Here is a 17,748-nt window from a genome sequence, read left to right as displayed (position 1 = left end):
TCTCAGAACTTTCCCCCTTCCTGCTGCAGCTGAGCAACACTGTGATGGGAGGTGAGCCCAGGGAAAACGATCAGATGAGTCAACACAATCAACCCTGACATATAAATTAGTTATTTCTACGATTAATTAGAAGAAAAAGAAAAAAAACAACGTCCTACTAATTTCACCATAGGCCTGTTTGGTTCCGACCATGAGCAAGACCAATGACGGAAGCAGCGACCTACTGACGTCTCAGGCCCTGATCGAATCTGATGTCCCCTCGTGCTGCACGAGAAACATCCAGGTGTATAAAACGGGAGCAGAGCTGAAGGCGAACAGAAAGAGAAACATCGGGTCAGCAGAGTGGAGATACAACAGCAGCTCGAGATCAGGACTTTGGACAGCGCAACGGACAGGAAAAAAGCAGACAACTTCCTCTAGAACACATGTAAGATTTTATATCTACATAGCAAATGCAATAGTTTAGAGTAACATATGGTGCGGTCTCTGTGGATTTCATGTTTGGCCAAATTGAACTTGCGATTTTGTTCTTTTTGCGCGCTCCAGTGAGGTTTTTTGGATAGTCTTTCCGAATGATCGAATATTTCGTTTTCCGTCGAATAAACCAACATTTGAAATGCAAGCAGCAGTTTAACACATCGAACGGGGTTTGTGGTTTGTGGTGGCGGCAACAGAATTGCAGGGTCCCCGCGGTGTTCTGATGTTTAGTGTTCGCCAACGCGTAATTACGCATTGGATTCCGCTGAGTTGTTTTTCGTTACTCTATAAAAAATGAACCATCAACCGAGAGATTTGTCAAAAATAAATATCCTAGCAGTTCCTCTTGGCTAAAACACTCTTCTGTTTTGTTCATTTTTAGTTGAAGTGATCTGAGAGTCAGAGAGCTGAATTTGTTTAAAAACAAAATCCAACGTTAACCTAACCTGTAAACCATCTCTAATCGGCGTAGCCTGAAAATGCACAGGTTCGATTTTTTACATTTCCACAGCTGAATTCATTTATCAGAATTTATTTTTGGAGGGAATTTAAAGCGATTTGGCAGTAAACTCTTTTGAGGATTGGGATATTTCTGTGAGAAGAAGCTCAACACATTAAATTGTCTTCTCACTCTCTCTGTGTCTCTGTGGGAAAACAGGGTTGAAACTCTGGATTTGAACAAGAGGTTTTGTCCTTTCCAGCCGTGCGTAATTACGCATTGGATTCCGGTGCTTTCCCCCCTCACCATTACATGAGCGGTTTATTAAAGACCAATGTCTAAACGGATCTTCGCGACTAAATTATTCTTCAATGTCTTACCTCTGCATCGAGCAATGAACCACTTGTTTACGACTTGACTGTTGCGCGTAATTTAAGAAGATTAATAAAAAACCTACGGGGTAGTGAGGAGAGGACAGTCCATTATCTTCTCAGTGGGAAATGACCTGGCATCCTCAATTTGTTTAGGGACCGAGGGAGAATAACAAATTGTCGTTTCCATCCTCAGGTGTAAAGCGATGTTACAACGAACCGGCCCCCAGCTGCTTTTCCTAATAGCCCTGTGCAGTGTGTTGTACTCACGGACTCTGAGTCTGCCATACACATCCATGAGGTAAGAGAAACCTGTTACTGCTGAGAGGGAGGGGAAATCCAGCATTGTATGAATAGACCTGTGGATGTCATTTGAGAAGCTCGGTCTCCAGAATAGTTTACACCATTGTTACTATGATTGTAATAATCAGTACCTTCCGAATGGTATTTGACATTTGTTGTAGCCTTATTTGGTGTTTTAATGTGGCCGAAACCACACTTCATTGTAACTGTCCTGTGATGCTGTGCAGACCGACGAGGCATGCAGACGGTCTGTTCACCAGCGGATACAGCAAACTCCTCGGACAGCTATCAGCGCGGAGGTACCTGGAGTCTCTGATCGGAAAGCGTGTCAGGTAGGTGACATCCCCGTCAGGAAAGCCCGGGAGACCGGAGAGCTGGCAGGCACAGGACGAGGCTGAATTTATTTTCTTTTTTTGTGGCTTCTTTTTCATAATCACACCTTGAAATTGTGAAAACTAGAGATTTAGATTTATGAAACGGAATTATAGTTTTGAAAATAGAAAAAAAATGAGGAAAAGCTGATAAAGAAGCAAACATCAGCCCCTTCCTGAGGCACACTTGTTTAAAAAAGGAAACATGAGATTCATATGTGTCGTCCTTATCATAAAGCCACAGGGACTTTTTCAGGGTTTAAAAAGATAACAGTTCATAGTAGATAAGATAAGATAAGATGTAAAAGGATATAAGTCTGGAGTTCCTGCATGTTACCTTGAAATGATGAGGATAACGTCGCCTCACACACTGTTGAATACTGTTTAAAGAGAAAGTACAGTGCTTTTTATATAGTTTAGGATTTAGTTATTTGTGTTATATTTTTAAATGTTTGGTTTAGTAATAAAGGAAAAAAACTTGAACCTATTATTCAGAAAAGTGTTTAGAAATCATAAAGGTCAATAACTTTTCGATAAAACAAACATTAAAAAGTAGATTTTATTTCCTAAATGTCCTTAAAGGCATCTGTAAATTCCTTTAGTTTAAGAATCAAGTGAAATAAAAAAACGTGCATTAAAGTTTTGTAAAAGTTTTTGATATTTTGTGTCAAAGCGACATTTTCTAACATTTCCATCAGGGGTAACTTTTTGTAAAAAATACATCTTATATCTTTACTTCATGTAGAGAGAGGTGATTATTATTATTATTATTTTATAATAATAATTATTAGTAGTATTAGTATTGTTTAGAAATGCTGACAGTTTAACTCCAGAGGAACTTCTGACATTTGCAATGAAAGGATCCGACCCGCTTGATGATGCATTTTGTAATTGACTAAACATTTTTTAAAGGTTAATTTATGCCATTACCGCTTCATTACATGTTTGTTATACTGCCAGGAGGGATTCACACACACACACACACACACACACACACACACACACACACACACACACACACACACACACACACACACACAAAGAGAAGACACCATGACTCGCTGCACCGACTTTGCATTGACACCTGCTGCCCTCTGAACTGTGGTGACACTGTTCTCTTTGTTTCTTTCATGATCTCTCTTTTGTCCAGTGACGAGCTGATGGACGAGCCAGTGAAGCGCCACTCAGACGCCATCTTTACAGACAACTACAGCCGCTTCCGCAAACAGATGGCTGTCAAGAAGTACCTGAACTCAGTCTTAACAGGAAAAAGAAGGTATAGGCATCAGTCCTCCCTATTCACCTGTCCCATCTCTGTGTTATTCTCTCCCTTAACCTGACTGTAACATAAATGACATTATGACTCAGTGAAAGCACTTGAAAATATTTCAGGTGTCATGTGACATTGCTGACCTTCTCTTTTTAGTCTAACCTGAATCTCTCAAGTGCAGTTTTTGTTGCAAGATGTTACTCTGTAGAGTTAAAATCACAGGGTGTGACTAAATGAGAGCACAGAGTGACATCATCATCTGTTCTCCAAAGGGACGATGTGACGCTTCGGTTTGGACTTAACGCTCGCTGCTGTCTTGGCGCTCCCTGGTGTCACAATATTTAAAATAGCAAAAGAAACCTTATAATGTAAATTTCATTTGGATGGATTCTATATGGCTGCTGATTTCTCCTGAACCGATATGTACAGAAGTGATCATTGAGAAAAACACATTAACATTGACTTTACCACTCAATTTTGGTGGTTGCTGTCTGCTGAGGGTCAAATGACTTCGGCAGTTGGAAACCAGACCAACCAACAAAGAATACGCAATTTAAATGACAACATCTTCACCCTGTCGCAGCTTTTTCAACATTGTAGATGTGAAATAAGAAATCACTCATCAACTAAGTGGCCTACGTCTCCCCTCAAATGTATTAGGAATAATCAGCTGACACGTTTTCAAAGCTGTCTCTATTTAGTTTATCAAGTTAATTTTATGGTTTAGAAACCCAGACGGTTCAAATGAACTAACTGCAAAATGTTTTTTATAAAGATAAACTTTTATTAAAGCATTTTAAAGCACAAAAAGGATAAATACTGACTAATTCTCCAACAATCTGGTCTGCAGCTTCCATTATGGTTCCTGTTTGTTTATGTTTTGTCCTCTGGGTTTGATTTTCTGATAAAACATAATTTTGCAGCAGACTTTCCCAGCATAACATAAAGAAAGGCAGTAATAATAAGTAATCAAAACAATTATTCAATGATCCAAAACAACGCAAAATCAAATCAGCTTGGACCGTGACCAAATAGCCACATGTACAACAAGTCCTTAAACACAGACCATTAAAACAGCTGAATATGTAGGTTTGTGTATTTCAAACAGAAATTAAACTCATATACACAAATCAAACAAGTACAGTTACATAAAATAAAACAACAATAAAAGAAACGATAACTTGAACATGAGAAGTATAAAACTGTAAGTTTGCACGCAATAGTTTTTCCCTCTGTCATGTTTTCTGTTACATTTCCCCTCATGATCGTGCTTTAAAATTTCAAATCTTTTGTATGAATAAAATGTATTGAAACTATTCATATGTATTCATTTTCTCCACACAGCCTAGAAGATCCTGGAAACAGCGACGTGGAGGAGTCCAGGGACGAACCCAACACCTTCCAAGAGAGCTACGATGACATCAACGTAGACCACCTCCTAAACAACTTTCATCTGGTAGGAACACACATGTACACGTTTGCACTGTTATACGTGTTGCCCTCCCTGACGTAATGCATTCCCTGACCCCCAAACTAAACTTTAACCTTCACTACTACAGTGCAGTATTTGCACAACACTAAACTATACCCTTACCAAATAAACCTATCATATTTAACCCTAAAACAGCTCAACATAATGTCATCATTTAAACATTTAAAAGGTTAGAATGGACCAATATGTCTAACGTAACGAGCACACATGTGTTAAGGATGCATGCCTTTTGCAACAAATTTGTACACAAGTAAATGTAGGGAAATAAAGATATATTATAATGTTAATAATGCAGGATCGTCAGTTGTCAGTTCTACATCAATAACGTGTCTTTCTCTCCTCTCCTGTTTGTTGCAGCCACTTTGAGGAGGGGTCCGAGCTCGAGTGAATACCTCAAGTCATCCTCATGAAACCGCCCATTCCAAAAACAAGACAGTATTAATCCAAAGGACATTTGAAAGTCAAATCAGCCAATGATGATCTGTTCTCCAATGTGGTTATCTATCTCTTCATGCACACAGTACATGTTTACACAAGTAAAAATACAATACGACGTAGACTTTTCGGGCCGTGATGAGCAACGTGCAGTTTGATCAATCAGCGTTTGAAGACGACAACTGGCAACAGAAGTACCACACTGAGTTTCTAAGCTCGCCGTTGTTCCATTCACTTTCAATGGAGCCATTTCTCCCCTAATAACTTATGAAAGGACGCAATGCCTATTAACTTTGAGTGAAGTATGTCCCATCAACTTTCACTTACACATTTGATTCATTGAATGTCAATAGAACAAGTTTAACTTTCCATTGATTTTCAGTGGATCTACTGTAACTTTACATTTAAGTGACTGACGTTTGTTTAGTCACCTTTATATGGAAACTATTCACACACAAAAATGTTCCATTAAGTTTCATTGGGGAACGTTTCCAGTTAATCTCCAGTAGAACGCCAGCACCATTGACTTTTCAGAAATTCAAGTAGAACAAACTCTTACTTCAATTGAACAATGGCTCTATTTACTTTATTTATTTAATTGCATAACAAACTGTGTATGAAATGAAATTCAATGGAACATTTGTTACATTTAGCTTCAATATCAACCATTTTGCCTGATAACTTTTCAATGGAACCACTGGCCTATTAAATCTGAGTGAAATTGGACCTATCAACTTTCATTTTTAAACATTTGATCTATTGACTTCTGACTAATTTTCACTTTCTAATAGTTCCACTAACTTTCAATGGGACAATAACACCATTGGTTTTCAGTGAAATCACTGCTTAATGTCAATTTTAATGGAATATGGAATTTAAACTGTAAATAACTGTTCTATTAACTTTCAATGGAGATATTTCTCCCCCTTATGTTCAATGAAACGAGTGTTAAAACTAAGGACATTTGACCTGTTGACCTTCAATGGCACACACTTTGTTTTTCTTTATCTTCTTTTTTCAGTGTAACTTCTGTCCTGTTAGCTTTTCAGTGAAACATCTGTCCAAAGCTTTAAATGGAAAATACGTCTGATCGAATCTGATTGATTTCATCTAACCAATTGTCTCATTAACCTCAATAGAGAACTCTTTGTCATTGTCTTTCAGTGAAATTTCTGCTTTATAAAAGTTCAGTTGCCATCTACCTTCAATAGAAACAAATACAATGAAACTCAAAATTGATTTTGCTTCATTAAGATGATAACTCTCTATAGATTTGTTGTTCTGTTACACGTGGGACAATAAATTGGGACACGTTCAACACCCGTTGTGTTGAATTCAAATTAACGCTTGTCCCATTCATTTTCAATGGTGCAATCATGATGAAGAATCCAGAGGTGGTCGTATGATATAAAGGAGACACCTGTACAGGATCAAGAGGAAGTTAACGCATTTTGAATGGACACAGATGCATATAATCACTTTATACTATTCAATATGTAGAGCAAATACATTATAACTGAGCATACACCTGCCTTTAGTGCATATAGTGATGTACACCACCAAATAAAATATATTGTTTTATTTTTCAAAGCTGAGTCTTTTTGTCTGGCTGATTGTTTGATGATTGGACTTTTGGAGTTTTGAAGGATTATCCACATAGAATTCAAGCAGCTGATGGTTCATATGTAAGTGTTTTTCTTTTCAATAGCCTCAAAACAGTCGGTCTTTTCCCTAAAAGGTCAATCTTTTTGGGTGAATAACAGCATTCATCTACTGTATTATGATACACAAAATCTCTCCACTTTAATGTCTTTTTGGTTGTTACATTTAAAGTATGCCAGTTCCAATATTATACAAACTTATCAGCTGCAATTCTATGCAACAATTTTTACTTGTTTTGAAAACAAACCTTGCTGTCACAGGTCAGCTAATCAGAGTTTCTAAAAGCCACGCATGTGATCATGAAGAAGGATGTGACATGTTGACATAAGGCGTCAAGCGACCTTCACTTCTTCCCCATGGGTGTCATCTGATTGACATGAAGTTCAGTAACACTGACATGAAAACATTGGGTACATACTGCCTCCTCCTTTCCTTGTTGACATACAAACTAATTAAAGTGCCACCATTTTGCAGCTGTCCCAGTAAAGCAGGTTTGAGACATTCTGGGAAGCTTTGTCTGAGAAGGTTTAATACCACACAAGTAAAATATACAGACTACATAAACAGCCATGACAGACAAAAAGCTAGTATCTTTCTCAGAGTATCAATCAGTATCCTGTTCAATCTTAATCCTAAGACAAAACAAAGGTTTGCTACTAAAAAGTAGTAGTAGTTGATGTATCATTAGATGCATTGTCATGCTGTGTCCAATTCAGAAAGAATGAATATGTGGGTAAACTTTTTTGTGATAGACTGTCTCGGAAGGAAATGTGATTGGTTGGAGAAGAAACAAGCAGTAGGAAAAGAGATTGTGAGCCTGAATGGAAAGCACAAGAACTTCAGCACCACGGACAGCGGCGCTCTCCCAGGAGTATTACTCTTCAAGAAGCTTTGAAAATCATTGTTATATTCAACCTTTAATTCAGCCGGCCCTCACAGTTTTAGTGGGATAGGTCGCAATCGATACAGCTAATGGACTCCAGGTTGGTTGTGTTATGTCCGTAGGTCTGAAGCACCAATTTCAGTCATAGTCATGTTTCACACCATTAGCAGACATCACAGTCATCCAACTGTGAGTAGCCACAGCTCTGCTCTGTAATGGCTGCCACTGTAGGAAGAACTGTTAACCAGAGACAGGTGATGAAAGAAGTGACTGTTCCTTTCAGCCCTGTTCTTCACAGTTTTGTGGCATTAAAAATGGTTTATTGTTTTCTCTTTTAAAAGGTTTCTGGTTGCACCACAAAGACGGAAGACATCATGTCATCTCAGCATGATTCAACATTACTGGTCTCCACATGCCCAAATGCAACGTTTAGGTCTTAATCCGAGACATTTCCCTAAAATTCTGTTTTGATTTTTGGAAGTGGAGTCATATAGGGTCAGTGTGTTACCCGCAGCAGATGGCTGTCGACACAGAAGCTAAGCAATGTACTGCTGTGGATGGAGGCAGCAGCTGACAGATTTTAACCACCTATGATCCATCTGCCCACAAATCTGCCCACAAATCAATATCAGTTTAAGTGTGCGCTAAATTTACAACATTTTTACAGCTTAAACCTTGCGGTCAGACAGCCCTGTTTAAGTTTACGGGGCGGGGGGAATGAAGCCATTCTGTTCATGTCAAAGCCACCAGACCCCATTGACAAAAACAGTCATATTAAATCAGTACACAGGAATCACTGGTCGGCGATCAGTTAGTTTGTGTTATTGTGTGATTTTGGTGTTTTAAAGGGTCCGAAACTAAAAAAACATCAGATTTCATGCGACCAGGGTTTCCTCCTCCAAATGACTACTCTCTGGTGTTAGGTTAAAATATGATTGCGCGCTGTCTCCGCTGTGACTCACTTTGTTTACAAGTGTTAAAATAGCAGCAGATATTTGACTCATAAATGTCATAAGCAATGCTCTGCAGGGCTGGACCCGGATCAGACGATCTTATAATTAGAAGCCATGGTATCACTGTGTATGTTTGCTGTTTCAGCATTAGCTCAAGTCTTTTTTTAACAGTTTGCTGTTCAGAAGGTTTGATTTCACATGTGGTTAAACAGACCCCAGAGTCTACAGCCATGCTGATGGATCTGTGGGACCGTACTTAACATCTTGAGGGGGCTGTGAATGTGTGAACAGAAGTTCATGGTAATGCACTGAAAAGTTGTAGAGAAATCTACAGCCAGTTACTTCATGTAGGGTCGGTGGGTAAAGATAATGGATGGATGGAAATGTAATGACTGGTTTGATTTTTATTAAAGTCATCAACTGATTGCATACTTTTATAATGTAATATTGTATTTGTTCCCATCTCATAAATAAAAAATAAGTGCAACAGTCAAATATAAATATGTATAAAAACAATTTCCAAATGATTTCCTAATAATTTTCCTGAGATCATTTATGATTTTTGCTAATTATAGGGAATATAGAGTGTTGATTGGCAGTAATTGCTAATATAAATACAGAATTTTCCAACAGTGCACAAAAGGTATCAAAATATATTAACAAAGAAGATAATTCAGTATTTACTTCGGTATAAATTGAGCTTTTCCCTGAAGGACATTCTTAGGTTTCCTATAATTGTTCCAAATTGCATTGAAACTTGGGAAATATCAGGAAATAATCTGAAACTTAAAGATTTGTAAATCAAATATATACCTATACAGTTCATACTATAGGTCTAATATAAAGTAAATGTATGTTTGCCTGTTTTTAAATACATTAATAGTCTGTGCTTATGTTTTTGTGCTTATGTTTTTGTGCATGTGCGTATGTGCAAAAAAACTTGTGTTAGCATTGTGGTTGTCTACACATATATGTATGTGTGTGTGTGTGTGTGTGTGTGTGTGTGTGTGTGTGTGTGTGTGTTCGCTATCCTGGACATTTGTGATTACTGCTGGGCTTCACTCATTAACTCTCATCATTGCTGATCTTAATGGACCAAACAGAGTAAAAATAGACAGAGAGAGAAGGCTGTACCCTTTTAACACCAAGCCCTGTGTGGTGTATGTGTGTGTGTGTGTGTGTGTGTGTGTGTGTGTGTGTGTGTGTGTGTGTGTGTGTGTGTGTGTGTGTGTGTGTGTGTGTGTGTGTGTGTGTGTGTGTGTTTGGGCGCTCACTTCCATGTTGAAAGACTCAAGTACTTCCGCTGCAGTCCCCCATACATCTACAGATATGACTCATCAATGAAGTGCTTTGTGAGCCTTTCATAAGGTTAAAACTTCCTATTCTAATACTAATGCCTCACGCAGACTCAACAGATTTTACCTGACGAAGCTGCAGAGTTGTGCACAAACAACCAATCTTCTAAAAAAATATTTGCCCATCATTTGTATTGATTATGACAACATTATACTCACCAAAGAAATTTCTGCAATTGGAAACATGATAATATCCCTAAAATAAAAGGTGCAGTTACCTGGGCAAGACACACAAGCAGCGAATCAATCTGAGGGCTATTAAACAAACCTTTTAGCCAGACGATCTAAACCCTTGTATTTGGAGGTAAATCCAAAAGAGAGTGCACACAAACTGTGTGTGCAACCCCTCATTGCACAGGAAAACTGTGCACAGCAGCTGAACCAACCGAGCAAAGCAGGCAGTGGTAGTGATTAGTAGGTAGTAGTTCGTAATAATTGGATTAATTACACATTTGTTTGTTAATTGGCTATTTCACAGTAAACATAAACATTCCTAATTTGTATTTCCTATTGCAGTGTATGTGCATGACACCATCTGACAGGAAGTTAAGAAGGACTCAGGCTGTTGCCTAGCAACAGAATTCCATTGAAAAGATCTATGCACCACTAACAGACCTCCACAGAGTTGACTGGTTCATCTGGCATTGTGACATGGAAACATTAAAACTGTATGATCATCTGACTGCTTGACTCAGCATCAGGCTTCCCCTTACTGGTGCTACTGCATTTCTTGGTAGTAAACTGTTGTTATTACTCATAGAAAGGAAGACCAAATCTACAAAAATAGGACCAAAGTTGAAATAAAGTGGAGTTATTCCATTACAAAAGTAACTGCAGCTCAAGAGTGCAGGTTTTCCTTTTGAAATCCAGTAACTGTTAGAAACTAAACTCCCTCTTAAATACATTAATTCATTCATTCATCTTCAACCGCTTGTCCCTGTCGGGGTCACGGGGGGCTGGAGCCAGCTGACATCGGGTGTGAGGTGGGGTACACCCTGGACAGGACGCCAGTCTATCGCAGGACACATAGAGACAAACAGAGACAGACAATCATTCACACCTACAGGCAATTTTTCATCATGAGAAAAAAAAATTCGTGCATGTCTTTGGATTGAACGCGGAGAAAACCCACGCAGACACAGGGAGAACATGCAAACTCCACACAGAAGGGCCAGGAACGCTCTTGTTGTGAGGCGACAGTACTGTCCACCACATCACCGTGTCGCCCTCCCCCTTAAATACACGAACACAAAACTGGATGTTGCTGAAAAGGAAAGTGCAAACTTTCCACAGCCAGTAATAAACATTTGTTTAAGATTCAAAACATAAAGTCACCAGCCATAACACCCCCCCCCACCCCGTGCAGTCTCAGACTTGATTCACTTCCTGCTTCGTTTCCCTGCAGGCGCTCAAGTGACAGCTTCAATTCAGGGCTTTTACAGTTTAACTTGGGTGACATAAGGCCGATTGACATACGGAAGTCACTGCGCATCAAGATCATCAACCTGAAAACACACACACACACACACACACACACACACACACACACACACACACACACACACACACACACATACATAGCTCTCATGATCCGGATGTTGTCCTGTCATACATCAACCCCCATGCTCCTTGGGCTGAAACAAGCTTTTTATGCAAGAAAAAAAAAGCAGAAAAAAGTGAACTTGGGCGGATAAAAATGCTAAGAATAGTGACAGAGAAGAAGAGAGAAGGGGGGCTGACGGAAAAAGGAAAGACACGAATTTAACCTGCAGTAAGATAAACACTTAACACACTCATCACTCATCTTCAACCGCTTATCCGGGGTCATGGGGGCAGCAGCTCCAGCACTGAACACATACAATTCAATTTTAAATAAGCACATTTTCTATAGTCAATCGTAGATGCGGAGACATCCTGCATTTCGTGAGATGACTTCACCTTAAACACCTGTTTGTTAACGCACAAGTTCACTCATACAAACACACACATGTGGCAGCCAGCTCTAATTTAAGGACTTTTACAATTAGCAGCAGTCCTGATTGTGTTGGGGATGTGTCCTGGTGCGGCAGCAGATCAATAAATCTGCCAGATAAATGATCCTGAGTCTCTGAGGCAGTGAAAGGCCACAGCACAGATTAATCAGCAGCTGCTAACCTCAGTGACATCAGCAGCACTGTCGTTTTACAAAATAGTCCATTTAGCTCCATCGTCAGGGCATTTTCTTACATGTTGGGTGTGCAGCTGCTGCTCTTCTCTCCTTTGTATCGACACATCTGTGGCTCTTCTTCAGGCAACATTTGCAGTCATATGTTGCGTTGAAAGTAAAGAACTTTAGTGGTTTTTTGCAGCCGATACCGATTTTGAGTTGAGAGTGTTTTTTCACATACATTTTCTTATAATTAGTTATTCAAAAATTGTGATTACAAAATGTACTGCATTTTACCGTTGTATATGTATAGACAAACTGTGTTAAAGTGTCACTGTTTCTAAACTCCCTCAACTTTCTTTGGTATCTGCGATCTCTTGGTATTTATACTTGCGCTTACGCTGATACCTATATATCTCAAATTGGCTGATAATATCGGAAACGCTGATGTAACAGTAAAAAATAGTTGGACACTGAGAAATAAACTAAGCCTACTTACTTCTTCCTGGTGTCTTGTCATCACTGTGGGGTTCACAGAAAACCAGCCTGTCTTTGTAATCAAAGTGGTTTTTAGGTTCAAACTCACTCTATGGGCGGAGTAGATCAACTGACATGATCTCATCTCTCATCTCATCTTCAACTGCTTATCCGGGGTCGGGTCGCGGGGGCAGCAGCTTAAGCAGGGGACCCCAAACGTCCCTTTCCCGGGCTACATTTACTAGCTCTAACTGGGGGATCCTGAGGCGTTCCCAGGCCAGTGTGGAGATATAATCTCTCCACCTGGTCCTGGGTCTTCCCCGAGGCCTCCTCCCAGCTGGACGTGCCTGGAACACCTCCCTAGGGAGGCACCCAGGGGGCATCCTTACTAGATGACCGAACCACCTCAACTGGCTCCAGTTCAACTGGATGGCTGAACTTCTCAACCTCTCTCTAAGGGACACTCCAACCACCCTCGTAAGAAAACCAATTTCGGACGCTTGTACCCGCGACCTCGTTCTTTCGGCCATGACTCAATTGACATGATGACAGAGTAATTGAAAATCGAAATCTGTGACAGATGAGCAGGGTTAAATATCACACAGTCACATATAAAGAGATCTTACGATGGGATCCCACCAGCCGTGAAGTGTGGGGGTCCTTCCCTACTATTTTCCCTTTACTTCCGGCGGCATTACTCAGAACACACGTCATCGAGCCTTCATTTGGATCTCAGCTTGTAAAGTTTCATAACTGTATCTTGCATTTTGTGACAAAATCTGGCCACATATATTTTCACCTCTGCACCTGCAACTGAAACTGCTTAAATGTACCTGGAAACAAGTGACAGCACTTACCCAACCCACACAGGCTAAATTAAGATTAAACATAAGGTCTGTGATACATTGGGCTACAACTACTGCAGTTTGAGTGCTTTCGCTTTTTATATGTCACAGGATGTTGGGCTGACACATGAATGAAAGTTGACTGATATGTCATCACAACAAAAACGCACTCACACACACCCACATAGCAACACAGTGAAGAAAGAGAGAGAGACAAATGGGTCATCCTGCAAATGTCAGAGGTAACTATCTAATGTCAGTGATGCTATTCGCGGCAACTCTCCTAAACAAGATATGACTGATTCAAGCAAACTTCTTTTTTTTAAAGAAAAACTGGCTATTTTTATCCTGGGAGGATGATTAGTCTTTGCTCCTGGTCATATTATCAGTGATGATATGAAAGGTCTCTCTCTCTAAAAATAAATGGAAACTGATAAGAGACCTACTTGTTTGCTTTGGTATGAGAAATGACATGTTGGTGTCACTCATGAGGCATTAATAATAATTAGAAAGTAAAGCACAATGTGAGTACATCAAAAGTACAGCAAATGGTTGAAACCTAATGTGAAAAACTTTTAACCTTATCAGGGATCAATGTTATGCTAGATTCACTATAATTTTTGAACTTTTGTGCCATGATTTACTCGATGAAAAGTTTGCCTGTGTCTCTAAAAATGTGCTTGTAAAACAGTAAAAGTGTTGCAGCTATTTAGTATCTGTAAAGTTCAGGGTTCACAAGAGAAAATGTTAAGACTTTTTAAGACCTTAATACCACAGAGTGTGCAATTTGATACCCTTTTCATAAATATGATAGAAAACCAACAAGGACAATAGCGCCCAGACAGTGATATATACGCATCTATAGGAACTTTTCCTTATTTCAAGTTTGTCATATGCTATTTATTAGATTTTTTTTTTATCCATCATTATAAGTAACTAATTATTGAAAGTGATCAGTACTGTTGTCTGTAGTTATTGCGGTCTGTGGTTGTAGTATAAAAACAGTTTGTTGGATTGTTGTTTGCAGCAGTTAAAACTATATTTCAGCTCTTCTTTACATTTCAGAAAAACTCTGAAATAAACGGTTGTCAGACATTAAACAAGAAGATTTGTGAGTCTGACTCCGAGCGCCCAGACGAGTTCAGTTAATGCAAAGAGGAGGAAGCAATGCTGCCCTCTGCTGAAGAAAATCAAGACATGACTGTCTGTCTTACAGTTTTTCATGAGAAACAAAAAAAAGCTCTCTTCATACAATAATTAACATCAGAGGCTGCTCTTTTCCTACACTGTGCAGTTGGCAGAGGTGCGTCCAGTGTGGAGAGAAACTGTAAATGTTGTTTAATTAGCAAAAAAACAGTTTCCATTTGAGTTTAAATTCTTAAACACACAAGGAATTAAACCAGGATCACGCGGCTCCTTGTTAACAAAAGCGACTCCTGGATATCCAGGGGCACATAAGAGAGTAGTGACTAGTTATACTTTGTAAAAAAAAAATACAGCAAGGAACGTGAGGACAAACTCCCCTACTAAAGTTTATTGATAAATGTAATGCATTGCAGTCCAAGAGATGCAGGTGTTAGGTTCATTGATGACTCTTAATTGCCCGTAGGTGTGAATGGTTGTCTGTCTCTGTTGGTCTTTTGTGCCCTGTGATAGACTGGCGTCCTGTCCTGGGTGTACCCCGCCTCACGCCCGATGTCAGCTGGGATCGTCTCCAGCCCCCGCGACCCCGACAGGGACAAGCGGTTGAAGATGAATGAATGAATTGTTAGCATCTGTATGAACTTTAAGCTAAGTTATCATCCCGTCTCAATTTTCCAATGAGCGTTGACTTTTTTTCTCTCCGCTGTATGAAATTGGCATCAGTCATAAACAGCACTTAAACTGTAGTGGTAAATCACCAGGGATATTTGTCACTTTCCATGGTAAAGTGAAACTCATATGTTCATGTACCTAAAGTGTGTCAGCTATGGGATATATCAAAGAACCACAAAAACACATGTCATGTTTTATGAAACATATATTTACAGGAAATATGAACATTTAAAGACCTCAAGGCTTAACATTTATTAAAAAACAAAACATAAAACTATTTAAAAGTGTCAATACAATGTATTTACATCCATTTCATTTGAAAACATAATATAAAAATTGTACAATTTAAAGCATATCAGTCTGTTTATTTTCTTTTGGCATCAGATGTGCTTGTCGCTCACAGACGACCACAGTGTTAGCCAGATAACACTTTCTGGTTGATTGTTCCAGCAGTGACGTAACAAGTGCTTCAGTAAGTTGATTCAAATTTGGCAGAGCCAGAGATCTGCATCTTTTGCCACAGTGCAAATACAGAAGCTGTTCCAAGCTAAAAACACCCCCTCGCTGCCTGAGCTTTGGAGGGATATCCAGGTCCAGGGAAATATGAGCTGCCCAGTTAAAAACAGTCAGTGAATAAAACCTCAGTAAAGCTCTAATCACAGGCGCCTGACGTTCCTTTTGCTACGAGCGCTGCCTGGTATGATCGGGGTTGTCCTGGGGGTGGAAAGGTACGCTCTGGGCTGTACCACTCTGCAGGGGGTCGAGCCGTGGTAGGACTCCTGACAGTTTGTGCAGAAGTCGAAGAGACAACTGAGACGCGTGCACGTAGCCTTCTGGACCTCGGCCGTGTGAGTTGCTGGTGAGCCGCAGCGCTTGCAGGGACGTAAAGACTCGTGTAGCTTCAGCTTGCTGGCGGCCTGGACAGAAGAACAAAAAGTGCAGGTTTGTTAAAGCCAAAGAGAGAATTGTATGAAAAAGCATTGCCACACCACAAGTTCTATTAGCAGCTTTCACTGTCCCTTTGTAGAAGAGCTGCAACAATCAGTGTGCAAATATCAAAATCACTTTCAATAAAAAATGCTGATTCAAATAGTGAATTGCTCCACATTATCAGTTGTGATATTTAGTTGCGTTTTCTTGACTTAATTAATTACAGTAAATTGAATATCCTTGGGTTCTGGACTGTCGGTCACACAGAACAAGACATTTGTTGACATCACCTTGGGCTTTATGAAATTGTGACAGGACTTTTTTAGACCAATGGGTTCATTGGGGAAATAAACAACAATAAAAAAATAATCATTTATACACAAAATCTCACCTGCATGTATTCATTGAAGCGTGTGCATTTGGTGTTGGGCGTGCTGCCCCTCTGAGATGGGGTAGACCGTCTGTTGACCCTGCAGCTCGGGGTGGATAAAGTAGAGGAGGATGACGATGACGATGTAGTACTTGAGGTGGCCAGGGTCTGCATGCAGGACAACACCACCCTGGACACAGCCACATCTCTCGTCAGACCACAACCCTGTTGTCTCAGAGAGCTGCTTGACTCCTAAAGTAAAATTTAAAAAATGAAACATATTAGAACATGAACGACACAAGGAGTAAAATTCAGACACATGGTTACTTTTAAAAAGAATAAAAATGAACCAAATACAACTGCAAATCTTGTACATATGCTGTTAGTCGTACAAATGAGTTCAGGGTTCCCAGCCTTTCCATTTTCAGTAATGATCTAGCTCGGGATGGGGAGCGCTTCAGACATAATATGTTCCTCTCTGTGGATGTCTGATTTAAAAGATGAGCAGTCTATGGGCACAAATGATCTATGAAATCATATCTCAAACGCTAAGAAATTATGACAAAATGATTGGTGATTATATGAATAAAACCTGTTACAGTTACCAGCTACTAACATTTTCTGAAGGTCTGCAACTTAAGTGCTGTCATTCAACGTACATGTGCTACAATGTGACGTGACTTCGGGGGTTGTTCAGTGATTCCACAGCACTGCAGTCAATACAAAATACTCCATTTATAAGCTACCATATGAATGTTAATATGCTCCTGAACATAACTTTTTCAACATTTCAGGTGGCTATATTGTTTGTTTTGGGGAACTTCAATAGATAGCTGAGTAGTTCTTATTTTAAAAGGAAAATCAGAGTGTTGAAACAATTTTCCAGGACAATAAACATTTCTCTCATTTCCCATGCGTTTTCCAGGGCATGTGGGAAGCTTGTCAGCTAAATGTTTCTTAAAGGTGGATGCACTTATGTGGGTTTGTGTGTTTCCTCACCCTTAATGCCTGCTCAGCTCTTTGGCATCTGTTAAGAACGGCTGTATCCTCACAGATGATCTTCCTCCATGTCTTGCTGACTTTCTTACAGCTGTGAGGTAAGAAAAGGTGAACTCATGATGAATATGGGAAAGGGGCAGAAAAGTAACAATGAC

General features: G+C 39.6%; 2 protein-coding genes across 2 annotated transcripts in view; one reads left to right on the top strand and one right to left on the bottom strand.

The window, feature by feature from the left end:
- Positions 1-1,493: 1,493 nt before the first annotated feature.
- On the top strand, positions 1,494-5,089 carry vip (vasoactive intestinal peptide; the record flags this gene model as incomplete). Its single annotated transcript, XM_083922469.1, has 5 exons — positions 1,494-1,588; positions 1,818-1,922; positions 3,112-3,237; positions 4,576-4,687; positions 5,081-5,089. The coding sequence occupies 5 exons, from the start codon at positions 1,494-1,496 to the stop codon at positions 5,087-5,089; spliced, it is 447 nt and encodes a 148-aa protein (XP_083778595.1).
- Positions 5,090-15,950: 10,861 nt separating this feature from the next.
- fbxo5 (F-box protein 5) overlaps positions 15,951-17,748 on the bottom strand; it is a gene marked incomplete at both ends in the record, with an annotated part of 3,080 nt that continues 1,282 nt past the window's right edge. Inside the window, 3 exons of the mRNA XM_083922468.1 lie at positions 15,951-16,211; positions 16,616-16,846; positions 17,594-17,684. Coding sequence (XP_083778594.1) covers positions 15,951-16,211; positions 16,616-16,846; positions 17,594-17,684 — 583 coding nt within the window. The remainder of the gene's footprint in view (positions 16,212-16,615; positions 16,847-17,593; positions 17,685-17,748) is intronic.

Source organism: Echiichthys vipera, assembly GCF_963691815.1.
Source record: "Echiichthys vipera genome assembly, chromosome: 11".
Taxonomy (NCBI): domain Eukaryota; kingdom Metazoa; phylum Chordata; class Actinopteri; order Perciformes; family Trachinidae; genus Echiichthys; species Echiichthys vipera.
This window is presented reverse-complemented; position numbering and strand designations above follow the sequence as displayed.